The sequence below is a fragment of the Olea europaea genome, unplaced genomic scaffold (assembly GCF_002742605.1).
Source record: "Olea europaea var. sylvestris unplaced genomic scaffold, O_europaea_v1 scaffold948, whole genome shotgun sequence".
NCBI lineage: Eukaryota > Viridiplantae > Streptophyta > Magnoliopsida > Lamiales > Oleaceae > Olea > Olea europaea.
The window spans coordinates 236,214-249,221 of record NW_019267976.1 but is presented as its reverse complement, the minus strand read 5'-3'; the positions used below and the strand labels follow the sequence as shown (position 1 = coordinate 249,221).

The following is a 13,008-nucleotide window of genomic DNA, read 5'->3' as shown; positions in this document are numbered from 1 at the left end:
TTGATTGTTAAAATAATAGTTTCTCATTTAATAACGAATATGTTTTTCTTGATGCATTCGATTGTTGAAAGTAATGTGACTTTGTGCTTCACTCGCAGTTAATATATAATATATTGCGAGCGAAGCTTTCACTACTAAACCAATGATAATATACTTTTCATGTTATTGCTATCATTGTAAGTAATACTTATGTTACTTATAAATGAGGAGAGAGAAACATTCTTGTTCCCCTCATTTATTAGTAAAATAAGCTTATAACCTTCCCAAACATGCTCCATTATATGTCTTTCACTGTTTCTATAATTGAAAGGTATTTCATCAATCCAAGTTATTGTCAATATAAGGTTCTTGTGTCAAAACTAATTTCGCATGTTGACTCCAGATGTGCCCTTTTTACTGTTATTAGTTGAGGACATTGGAAAATATGCATCAAAGTCATCTTTTTTCTCCCCAACAAATCTATTATTCGTATAAACATGTTGCTAAACCATGGGGTAAGTTATGATATGTTGTTATGGAGCATTATTATTATGTTAACTTGTCATTTGACACACTAACAATATCTTAAAAATAACATATCTCGTGCATGGCACGGGCGGCGAACAAGTGTAAAGTAAAAGTGTTGAAAAGTGATAATGAATACTGAAAAGTAAAGTTAAAATAGTGTTGACGGTTACTTGAGAATTGAAAATAAGAAGAAAAATCTAGAATTTGTTTGAGCTCCATTTTTGAGAAAATATTTTTGTAATAGTGTGTTTTTAAATAATGTGGTAAAAAGGTAGAAAAGATTATTGGATTTACATGTAAATTTATTTTATTGGGAAAATATGTGGTTGGAAATGAACATATATATATATCGTTATTATTATTGGCATTATTATTAAACATATATAGTCGTGATATATGATATCGTTAATGAAAGTGATCATTTCCTCGTAGCATATTTATTGAAATTATATCTCATAGACTTTTTGAAACGAAATATAACCCTTGTTTTGGCTCCATTAAAATGCGTTTTGAGGAAATTGTATTTTTAAAATAATGATTTTTGGCTACAAATGAAGAAAAAATTTGAATTTGCGTGTTTTATTATTTTATTGAAAAATATATAATTAAAAAGAAAAGAGAGAAAATACATTTTAAATAAAATGTAGCTTAAACATATGCAAACTAACAGTAGTTCAAACAAAAATTATAACAATTGATTGTGATTCGATGAATATCCGTGTTAAATAGAAAAGGCTAAACATGAAATAATGCGACTACCATTCAAATGTTTTTGTCAATGATCATTTCATACTAGGCCAATTTTATGTATATTTTTTAGAATAGATTTTGTAAAAACTAAAAAGTGATATTTTGGGAGAAACGTGTGGTTAAAAAGTAAAAAGAAATTATAAAATTATGAAAATAAAATATTCTATTGAAAGAACGTATAATAAAAATAAGTTTTAGAAAACGAATTCTAGAGAATGTATAATGTTAGATTTGATTTTAATTTCTAAAATTGACCAAAAATTATAGTGGAATTTTGTCATCCAATTTTCAATGTTCTTAAGCTCATGCTTGATTCTATTTTTTTCCCCTTTTACATTCAATTTTTTCAAATATATTTCAGTCACACGTTATGATCCATAATTTTTATCAACTTTTTAATTACGTATTTCATCAATTTTTATTAAAATTCGTAGCCAAATCAAACAGGGGCTAAGACTTGCACGTCAATGAGATTCAGGACCTGTTCAGAATGATTTTTGAAAAGTTAAAAAGAATTTTTGAAATTCAAAAACTACTTTTGAATTCTTTTGATTTATCAAAGTGTTTTTTTAATTAGAAGAGCTTTTAGAAGAAATTGGTCCACCATGACTGACTCTAAAAGCACGTCAAAAATAAAAAAATTCGTTTAGAAATTAATTTTCAAACAAAAATTTAAGTAACTTCATTAAAAAGCTCTTCTAGAAAACATAAAAGTGATAACTAATGTAGCCTTACACCCTGTTGGTAAACAATGGGCATTAACGGTGCACCTATAGGGATGATGCTTAACTTACGAACAATATCAAGTTCCCAATCAGTTTCTTTTTAAAACAAAATTCTTTAATTCTCATACTCACCTCTATTTGATGACCATTATTTTGAAAAATATATGTTAAAATGTAAGAAAAATTTATATTTACGTACAAAATACTTTATTGTGTAAATATGTGATTGAAAATGATAATAAAATAGTTTATACGTAAATTTAAAATTTTTCACTACTTTATAACCCATATCTATATCTATAATATATTAAATATCACATCAAGTTAAAACAATTTTTTGGACAATTTTAATCATACTATAATTCAATTATTTCAATTATATTTTACTTTTCATTTTTCAGAATGTAATAAATACTACAAAATTCTTGTCATATATAAATTTCATATTATTATTTCTCAACTAACTAATATTCACATTAATCTAGACTTAATAAATCATGATTTCATGAATCTCGATCTACATGAAATATTTATAGATGAACTTATTTTTATTCTTATATTTAAGATTTTAATATGTGTTTAAATTCTTGTATTAACAATAAATTCTTATATACCAAATGAGTATACAAGGATTGTTTATTTATAATATTTTATTATTACAAAAAATTTGAATCATAGAAGTTGAGTTTTGATAGTACAATTTTCTTCTCTTAAATTTCTATCCTAAATTTAATTTTTTATAATTTGTTTGAGACTCATCAAATTTTCTCTACAAATTGATATCAAATATTACTTTTACAGAACTTATAAAATATTTTAAAATAATATACAATGCACGTTCAGTTTCAATATTTAAAAAATCGGCATTCAAAACTCCATTTTTTCTAATAATGGCCGAGGCTAAAGATAGATTGTACGGGTAGGACCGATTCGAGACAAAATAAACTTTAAGGACCAAAAATAAATTTTACTATTATTTAACTACGCAATCCCGATTCTCATCCCAGCCGTGTCTCTCTCTCTCTCTCTGGACTCACTGTCTCAGCTACTATAAACTCTCAAGCTTGTACCTACCCCCAGGCAATCTTCCTCCCCTCTCTTTGAACATAAGATTAGGGTTTTGCTGTGCAATTAATTTTTTCTTCGTTTGTTAATCTCTGAGCTGATTCCTGACTTATTCTAGTTAATCTAGGTTGTTTTCTTGTTAGGATGTTCCTGTGACGCCACTTAGTTTTATCAAACATCGGTGACAAAGTTCAGTCTTCTTGTGAGTGAACTTTTATTTGGTATATCCTTGGGAGGTCGATTTAGCAGACAAGTAACGAATCTCTCTTAAAACTCGTTTGTTTTCTCTGATTCTAATTTAATCTTTGTTATTTATTTGTTTTACTTCCGGAGTCTGTGTCTTTTGTAATTGTTATCAATTTATTTTTTTCTTAATCATCTGACGTGCTATGAGTATCTGAATTATTTATTTAAGTCGCTTATTATAACTTTTGTACTTAATTTTCCTAATCTGTGGCTGTTGATGAAGCTTTGGTAATTGAAACTTTGACCATTTAACTCATATTTGCCACTTTTTTCCTGCTTTGAAAAGGATTGTCATTTAATTCCTTTGGATATTTTCCTTACAGGACTATTTTCCTCCAGTTTGTGTTCTATTTTCTCCCATAGACTGGGGTAGATGGAAATGCTCATTTCAGTTTGAAGTATTGATTCAGGAGATTGTGGGCTGTCCAAAATGGCAGATATCAGTCCTCCTAGGACTGATACTTCCACCGATGCTGACACTGAAGATAAAAACATGAGGGTGATGTCTAATATGCTTTTCCATGCAATATGTTTAGTTTCTCGCATTTTGTATGCATAAATCAACATATAAATTTCAATTGTTACACAATTGATTGTATACTTGTTTCAGTTGTGCACATTTCCCACATTCCTCTTAGAATGATAATCTTGCAATGATTATTAGTGAATTAATCTTGAAATTCGTTTCTTCTGCAGTTTCAAATCGATCAATCACATGGTATAGTGGCTTCCGATGGCAGTGATAAGTACAGAGATCAAAAGGTTTTCAACCTTTCCTAAATTACATGTATATATACCTTTGGTATGAAAAAAAAAATGATTGCACTGCCTCTTGCAGACACTGCGTAGGCTTGCTCAAAATCGTGAAGCTGCCAGAAAAAGTAGATTGAGAAAAAAAGTTGGTATTTCGTTATTTGCTTTATTTACCACCATTATCTTCCTTTATCATGTCTGGTTCTGTTAATTTATTAGATCAAATTTGAAGTTGTAGCCATGTTATAAATTTCAATCTTATTGTAATAAGGGTTGAACAAATATACATCCATGATCCTGGTAAAGGCATATGGTCGAGATATGATCGGGCATAAACTCTTATGATCATGGTAAAGGCATATGATCGGGCATAAATTCTTCTGATCATGGTAAAGGCATATAATCGAGCATAACTTCTTAGTCAAGATAATATAATCCTAATTCACTGATAGCATGCATGTATTGACTGTGTTGAGCATAAGATATGTTGCTTCTGATGAATAAGTGGTCTGTGTAGAACATAATATATGTTGCTTCTGATGAACCTTTATGGAACATTCTAAAGCCTTTGTATGCTCATTATGTCCTACTTAATCTATCTCATGTAAAAGTAGTATCGCTATCATATATTCATTTGTTCTTTCATATTTTGGCATTCAGGCTTATGTTCAACAGTTAGAGAGCAGTAGAATGAAGTTGACACAACTTGAGCAAGAGCTCCAACGAGCTAGGCAGCAGGTCTGTTCTGTCACCTTATTATAATATGCTTTTATCCTTTCATATTTATTTTCTTCTTAGCCAATATTGTTTTCCTGTAAATGAATATCTTTTCCATTTCTGAAGGGCATATTTGTTTCAAGTTCAGGAGATCAATCTCAATCTATGGGTGGAAATGGTATTGTACTCTTCTTTGACTAGCTGATATTGAATCTCGTATGAGGTGGTTTTATAATTTGAATATAAGATGAAAATTAAGTTCTGTTGTGAAATTTATGATTTACTGAAGAAGAACAAAGACGTGGCAAGGTTGTGAGTTTTGACAAACACGGAAAAAATATGGGTACTTGGAATTGACTGGGAGAGAGTGGAATGTTCGGGAAATGTTGGGGGTTACCTTCATATGTGATCATTAGAGAACTCAAGGATTTGGGCAGTGAGCATAGCAGGGAGTTGGGAGGTTAAAGGTAGCATGTAAAAATCGATTAAAAAAAAAAAAAAAAAAACGTCTGCTTCTGGTAGAAGAGCTCCTCTAAAAGCTCTTCTATTGAGATAAAAAAAAAAACTGCCCAAAGCAGCTTCTTAATCTCAAAAGCACTTTTTGACTTTCAAAAGCTGTAGAAAATGGACCCCTAAACAAGACCTAGATCCTAAAATCATAGATAATTCTACTAACTATGATTAGTGAAGAGGTGCGCACATATGAATGCAAACTCAAGAAGTGAAGGTAAGGGAACTGGACCAGAAGAAGTAAGATGGGAATTGTAAACAGTAGTTATTATCCATTTAGATTTAATTTCTCTTCTTTATACTGCTGGTATGATTTTCTGGAATATGAAGCTTTAATTGATTTAAAAATGAGCTGTGTGAGTCTTTTCCAGAGCTCTGTGGTGGGTGACCTACCTCGCTTTATCCCAACATTGTTGAACTTCCTTTAGAAAAAAGTATGAGGAATGAGTATATGAGAATATCAAGAATGATGCAATTTCCATGAAAACACCAAATTATAAGCTGGTCAAATGGCTAAGGTCGTGTGCCCTCATAGTATTCATATATATCTTCTAAGAACTGAAAAACTAAGCTACTGTAGTGGAATATAATAGAAAGATGATCTTTCTTAAGTGGAAAAATGAAAAAAAAAAAAAAATCATTGAAGATTAAGAAATCACTGAAATGTAGAGAATAAAGGTGCTATAGTTTGTAGGAAAATATGAACTAGGATAGTGAACATGTCACTACACTTCCATGAAGTTACATCCATTTACTTGGTGGAGCTAACTTGCAAGTTTGGGATGTGAGCTGTTGTTCTTTTAGATATTATCAAGGTTCTTTTCACATTAGATATTCGTTGAATTAGTAGTTTGGAACACAAAATTCCGCCCTATATACGTTAGTGCCGATCTATTTGAATAGTTCAGGGAATAATCTTCCGTGCTTGTTCCTAGGAAAACTAAAAAACGTAGCAGGTATAAGTCGGGGGCAGGGGGTGTGACAATGTCTGCAAACAAAGGCAACAAAGCTGCGATTGAAGGACGAGAAGATGCAACATGACGGGTGGCTAGGCCCCACTACAAGGAAAGATATGAAGCAAATAAAGATCAATAGCTCGAAGAAAGCACCACACGTGGAACACTGGATTATATCAACTCAAACCCCATTGGGTTGAGGGCTGTCTTCCAGCTCCACTTTATCAATGGGGAAAGGAAAGAATTTACCACACAAAAATTCAAGGCCTGTGCTTTTTGTTCTGGAACCATTGTCTTCTGAGCATGTGATTGGTCTTTTAATCTCGACCTTTAGTCCTCCAGTTTTTGCCTTACTAATGGTTAAAAAATGTTATTGTGATGAATGGTACTCATAGATCAGAGATTCTTGAATAAGTAGTCAGTCTATTTCCATTTCGGATTACTTATCATAGGCATATGCTTTGTGGCCTAAATATAGTTTTTGTCTAGGAAGGACAGATGCACCCCACCAGAGCCAGTGTCGATGTCCACTCCAACCTGTGTTGGACAAGACAGGTGGCATGTCTCTCAGAGTAGAGGAGGCACTAGTTGGTTGAAGAAAGAAGAGATGTCAGCTGGTTGAAAAAAGATGAGATACTAGCCGCTGAGTGGTTGTTAGATGAGGAGATGCTGGCTGGTAGGGAGAAGAGTAGTTGTCGGTTCTTTGGAAAAGAGGCAGACAACTGGTTTTGGAGATGAAAAAATGTGGATATTAGGGCCAAACAATTCTGAAGAGTTAAAAAGGACAAACTTGGAAAATCGAAAGGTTTTTAATATTGAAATAGGCTGTTTTGAATGCAACATGCTTTGAAAAAAGAAATGCTTTAAGTCCACTTTAATGCTTGAGAATGAAATGCTTTTAATAAGGAACACTATTTTAAAATGAAAGCTCTTTTAACTTAGCAAAAGGAATGGGCATATGTTCTGCGATGCAAACCCTCCTCCAGCCTTTAAGTTTCCAAATTCTCCAAAATCTCTTCTCCATTACGAGTATATGTAACATGGCAAATCGCTTTTAACAATGCAAAATCCTGGAGCCTTAAATTTCCATCTTCTGCAAAATTTCATCACCATTTCAAGTTACATATCCAAAAAAATGTTGGCGTGTTTGTGTTGTGTCGTATCCTTGTCACATGTCTGTGTCTGTGCTGCTTATGACACCAAAATGAGGTTTAAGTTGGAACTTTGGAGTTCTTCAGAAATTAAAGGTTTTTGGTTGAGTAGAACCAAGATAAAATACGTGTAATACCACTTTTACAATTACAGGAATAAGGAGAATAGTGGAGTTACTATAGAGGATCTTGTTGTCTTGGAAACTGATTGTTTAGATATACGAGTCCATTTTACAAATGAAGAACTGTCCTTTGAGAGACTTTTGGGATGCTTGAAATTATGAACTGGTAACACATATCTTTACAGGTGCCTTGGCCTTTGATGTGGAATATGCTCGGTGGTTGGAGGAGCACAACCGACGGATTAATGAGCTAAGAGGTGCTGTCAATTCACATGCGGGTGATGGTGAACTTCGCATAATCGTAGATGGTGTCTTGGCACATTATGATAGCATTTTCAGGATAAAAGGGGATGCTGCAAAGGCTGACGTCTTTCATATTTTGTCGGGCATGTGGAAAACTCCAGCAGAAAGGTGCTTCCTTTGGCTTGGTGGATTTCGTTCATCAGAACTTCTTAAGGTGAGATTACATCTACTGTTTCAAGTGTTTTGCCATTACATCTACTGTTTCAAGTGTTTTGCCCATAAGTGTCTGGTGAACTGTTTTTGAAGATGTTTCTCCATTTTATCTTCCTCCCCCCATCTCGAGTAGTCATGCAGCCAATATCATGGTTCACGTCTTTCCTCAAGAAATTTATTAGAGAGAAGATTTTAATTATTTGAAAAAAAATGCTCGAATCATCTAGATCCTCTTTCACCAATTTATTCTTAGTTGGTGTACTTGCTAAAGCATATCCTCATATAATATAACTACACATTGATGTTAACATCCTCATCTCTGCTACATTTGTTTTAGAGATATTTTGTCCATCAACACTCATCATGGAGTGCCATAAAGATGGTTAACAATCATTGAGTGAACTAATGACAAATGTTTTCTTATTAAGAATAAAACAATCAAATCAACTGATTTTGAAAGGAGTCGTTATTATATGAAAAAATCAGCAGACAATGATGCCTGAGCATTACTTGATATGCAGCTGAGCATTTGGACTCAACATTACCCAACTTTTAGATGAGATGTGTTGTATGAAGTGCAAAACATAACAAGCTAAGCAATGCTTGAGAAAATGTAGAGACACACTTCAGGATTCTTAGATGTGTATTGAAGAGTACACAGTATGCCAAGGATATTAAAATTTACAGATGCTTAGGTAAGTTAAGTCCAAAACAATCTTCAACTTAATATAATGTGTACTATATTATATAGAATGAAGAAAATTAAATATGGGGAACGGTATTACAAGTGTAATGATTCGAATTTAGATGTAGCCAACTGTTAAACTGCATATTTACACATAGAGACTGAGAAAAGTTTGATATTTATAGTGGTATGGATAAACTTTGTAATACGATACTCCTTGGAGCACCTGTCTGAGCATTCACCGATAACATCAATGTTAATTTCATATCACAACTAGAACTCTTCAATCAACTTTATAGATGTTGCTTGAAAATTTTGCAGGCTGTTCAAATATAGAGCATATATATGCATACTTTGCTTCCTCTTTCTATCTCGCAGTGTTACTGAGAAATCTGTCCTCCCACTCCCTTTTATACTTGTTTTAAATTCTTCTCTCTTTTTCTTTTTGTTTCTTTACATTCTCAGTCCTTTCATTGTTACTAGACTATCTGAATACTTGGGTACTTACAGTTCACCTTCAAACTTTTTCGAAACAACAATTTATGATAATTTTTTAATGTTTTATTTAAATAATTCCATTACAGTTTAGAGAATACCAAATAAGTATTGGAAAAATCTAATATAATTGTTTTCAATTGGATGTGTCCAACAATAATAACGGGTTACATTCCACCTCGAGAAAACAGGGCAGTTGAGTTGTATTAGTCCTACATATTTTCAAATTTCTGAAGTGGGATCTTCGAATATCTGAAGTTTTCTCGAGTATACAATCTGTATAAAATAGTCTTGAGAAACTTTTGGATAGTAGCAAAAGTAACATCTACCTATATTAGACTCTGTTCACGAAAAACATGACGTGGTAAGCCCATGCTCTTCAGTTGCCTTCTACGCCTTTGAGAATCTTATCTCCTTGATTTTACTGATCTATCCTTGATTGGTTTTACTCCATTTTAGGTTCAGTTATTAGTTGTCTGGCTCTTCGATTGACTAGAAACAATCTATTAAAAAGTTTCTCGTCTGATCTCTTATATGAACTCATTTCTTCCTTTAATTCATAACGTTGGAGGCATGATCTGCAAACACAAATTTCATTCGTAGTATGACTATATATATTATCAATTTGACCTATTATATTAAAATCTGATCTAATTATTAAATCAATTTTGATTCACATTGCAACATATATTGCAGGCTTCAACTCTTTAACTACCTTGAAAATTACTCTTTAGGATAAATTGATCCTCCATTGTGATTCTGTAAATAATTTTACGGTCCATATTCCGACTATTATTTGTTTTAGTTTCTAACGTGTGAGTTATCTTCCCTACTACCCTTTTCAACTAAAACGATGACATCAACACAACATATAATACAATGGACTCATCCTTGGAAGATGAATGTTAAATTGATGTAAAATGATTTGTTCAACATGTCATGTCATGTCATGTCATGTCATTCCATTACTTTTGTTTTTCAATATATTTATGGTGAGATTTGTCTCCATTGTATGTAATAACAGTTGGAGTGTGTTTGTATGGGTTTTTCCAAGGCCTAAAAGCGCTTAACTCACTTTGTGGAGATCAAAAGTGCTTTTTGTTTCTAAAATTGGTTTCAAGAAGAAACCAATATTTGAGGAGAAGAAAAATAGCTGTTTTTTAGAAGCCCAAATTTTGAGCTTCTTTAAAAAGCTCTAATTGAGCTTTTACAGGAAATTGTAGTTTACATTAGTCAAGCTTTAAAATGCAAAATACACATTAATATTTGTAAAAAGAAATTCAAACTTCTAACCCAATTAAGGCTGTGTTCAAGTCCCTTTTTTTGGAATAATAGATTTATGTGTGGTTAAAAATAGGAAAAAGCTTTGGGTTTACGTGTAAAATTTATTTTATTGAGAATTTGTATAGTTGAATAATGAATTTTTAGAAAATGGTGCTCAAACAGGGGCTAAATAAATAAGTTTATAAAAAAGTCCTTTTTGGATTCACAAGCAAACAGTCAATGGCTTTTGAATAAAAGCTCTAATGTGAAAAGCTCTACTTCTAGAAGCTCTACTCACGCCCAAATGGACCCATAAATGCTTTCATTTTGTGCAATGGTTGCAGCTTCTTATAAATCATTTGGAGCCACTTACTGAGCAGCAGTTATTGTCTATCAACAACTTGCAACAAACCTCACAACAGGCTGAAGATGCCTTGTCACAAGGGATGGAGGCGTTGCAGCAGTCCTTGGCTGAGACTCTGGCAGGATCTCTTGGCCCATCAGCTTCGTCGGGAAATGTTGCCAACTACATGGGTCAAATGGCAATGGCTATGGGAAAGTTAGGAACTCTTGAGGGCTTCATTCGTCAGGTCAGTCTATGTATCATGTCACCATAAAGAAAATGACCATTTTTTGTCAAATCAGTGCAAAAATCCTCCTGCATTTCATTTTTATCCCCGTTCCAATTTCTTTGAAGATTTGTCGGTGTTCTTTCCATACAAGATAAATTCAGCATTGTACATTGTATAAATTAGAAGAATGTTTGAACAAAATTAGCCCAAAGATTGTATTAGTGCTAATCTGCAGTGCATCATGCTCAATTATGTGAATAGATTATATCCATAGCTTTAGCACGTGGGATTATATTATGTAGATTGAAACAGCCTCATCGCATAATTCTATCTCCATCAATTAACATAATGATGAAGGAAACCCTGAAGTGCAGGCTGATAATTTGCGGCAACAGACTTTGCATCATATGCACCGTATACTGACAACTCGCCAGTCAGCTCGTGCTCTTCTTGCAATCAACGACTATTTCTCTCGGCTTAGAGCACTTAGCAGTCTTTGGCTCGCCCGGCCAAGGGAGTGAGATCTACATGCTTAACTTTAATACAGGCTTCAAATATTGTGGATATTGCCTTGATTTTTATGCCGTATTCTTCCTCCTCCATCAATCTGTGTCAATGGTGCTGCTTCCTGCCTCTCCAAGTTTGTATGAATATTGTGTTGTATGATTTCTAGTTTTGAGTTAGTCGTATGTAATTTAATTACGGCCGAGGTTAATGAAAGTTAAAAAAAAATTAGTGACTGTAGTTTCATTGCAATTGGTCGAACCTTCAATTTTTATGTGGAATTTGATCTCCTTCCACCGTGTCCCCTGAAAAAAAAAAATTAACAAAATTTAGAAGGTACTAATGTTGCATTAAATGAGAGGTTATAATAAAATAATCGGTTGTGTTATACGTTTATAATGGTTTATGTACATATAATGTGGTGAGATATAATTGTGTTAGAATTTCTTCATCCAAAAAAAAAAAAAATACATATATTCTTAGCTCCCTCTTTGACACTTCATCTTTATGTAAACTATTATATAATTTCATTATATACAAGTATTATTATTCTAAAATAAATCATTTAATTTTATATTTTATTGAGCTTATCAATTAATTTCATCTAGAATGATGTTTTAGCATCTCGGCACTGATGATAAATAATATTATTCAAAACTTGAATATGAAAGTAACCAATGTTTTAAAACTTGTTTAGACTATTGACCTAGAAAAATACATATATTCTTCACTCCCTTTTTGACATTTTATTTTTATGTAAATTATTATATAATTTTATTATGTAGAAGTATCATTATTCTAAAATAAATTACTTAATTTTATCTTTTATTAAGACTATCATTTAATTTCATCTAGAATGATGTTTTAGCATCACAAATGATAAATAACATTATTCAAAACTTGAATAAGTAACCAATGTTTTAAAACTTGGTCAGACTACTAACCTAGTAAAATTAAAGGATTCGGCAGGATTTTTCTATTTGGCATATTACTATTCATTTTCGTAGAAAAATTTATATTGCCCTTAATGAAATGATTCTTTCTATATTGCAACATATATCCCAAAGTATATTCTCTTTTGAATTTTTGAATATAATTTCATCTTATGATCTAATAAAATGGAATAATCTGTAACATATTGTTCACATTTATAATTTAATATATTATATTTTTCAGAAGATGCATCCATATTTTCTAATTGGGAATAAATATTTTTTATTTCTTCTAACATTCTTTTTAATAAATTATTTAATCCTTTAATTGTATATCCTGACATTTAATCATACAAATAATCATCAAATCATACAATTAATTCTTTTGATTCTCTAAGATCTAAAAAGATTTATTCTAATTTAAGCAAAAATTTAATAGTTTCACCTTAAGTTTGATCTAGATTTTTATTCTTAGAATTGAGTGACCTTTGAGTTCTGAATATGTAAACTACTTCCTTCAACGGCCTCCTGCCTTCAAGGAATTTTTATTATTTCAGTTTCTTGCTCTCACTGTATCAACTCTAAAGAATAAAATTCTA

The 13,008-nt window shown here is 31.9% G+C and overlaps 1 protein-coding gene across 3 annotated transcripts; it reads left to right on the top strand.

Annotated features, from left to right (window-relative positions):
• The first annotated feature begins 2,983 nt into the window (after nt 1-2,983).
• LOC111392633 (transcription factor TGA2.2-like) lies at nt 2,984-11,717 on the top strand. 3 transcript variants are annotated; one of them, XM_023018004.1, is made up of 10 exons: nt 2,990-3,062; nt 3,175-3,300; nt 3,617-3,792; nt 3,990-4,055; nt 4,132-4,191; nt 4,707-4,784; nt 4,890-4,941; nt 7,688-7,959; nt 10,746-10,991; nt 11,348-11,717. In XM_023018004.1, the coding sequence occupies exons 3-10, from the start codon at nt 3,724-3,726 to the stop codon at nt 11,492-11,494; spliced, it is 990 nt and encodes a 329-aa protein (XP_022873772.1). In that variant the 5' UTR covers nt 2,990-3,062; nt 3,175-3,300; nt 3,617-3,723; the 3' UTR covers nt 11,495-11,717. The 3 variants fall into 3 exon arrangements, with proteins under 3 accessions (XP_022873774.1, XP_022873772.1, XP_022873773.1); XM_023018006.1 differs by lacking the exon at nt 3,175-3,300 and having other exon boundaries at nt 2,984-3,062; XM_023018005.1 differs by lacking the exon at nt 2,990-3,062 and having other exon boundaries at nt 3,070-3,249.
• The last annotated feature ends 1,291 nt before the right edge of the window (nt 11,718-13,008 follow it).

Coding starts and splice junctions, on each gene's coding strand:
- LOC111392633 (XM_023018006.1), top strand. CDS start 3,724: ATGGCAGATATCAGTCCTCCTAGGACTGATACTTCCACCGATGCTGAC. Junction 4,785..4,889: donor TCCAACGAGCTAGGCAGCAG/GTCTGTTCTGTC, acceptor CCATTTCTGAAG/GGCATATTTGTTTCAAGTTC. Junction 4,942..7,687: donor TCAATCTATGGGTGGAAATG/GTATTGTACTCT, acceptor ATATCTTTACAG/GTGCCTTGGCCTTTGATGTG.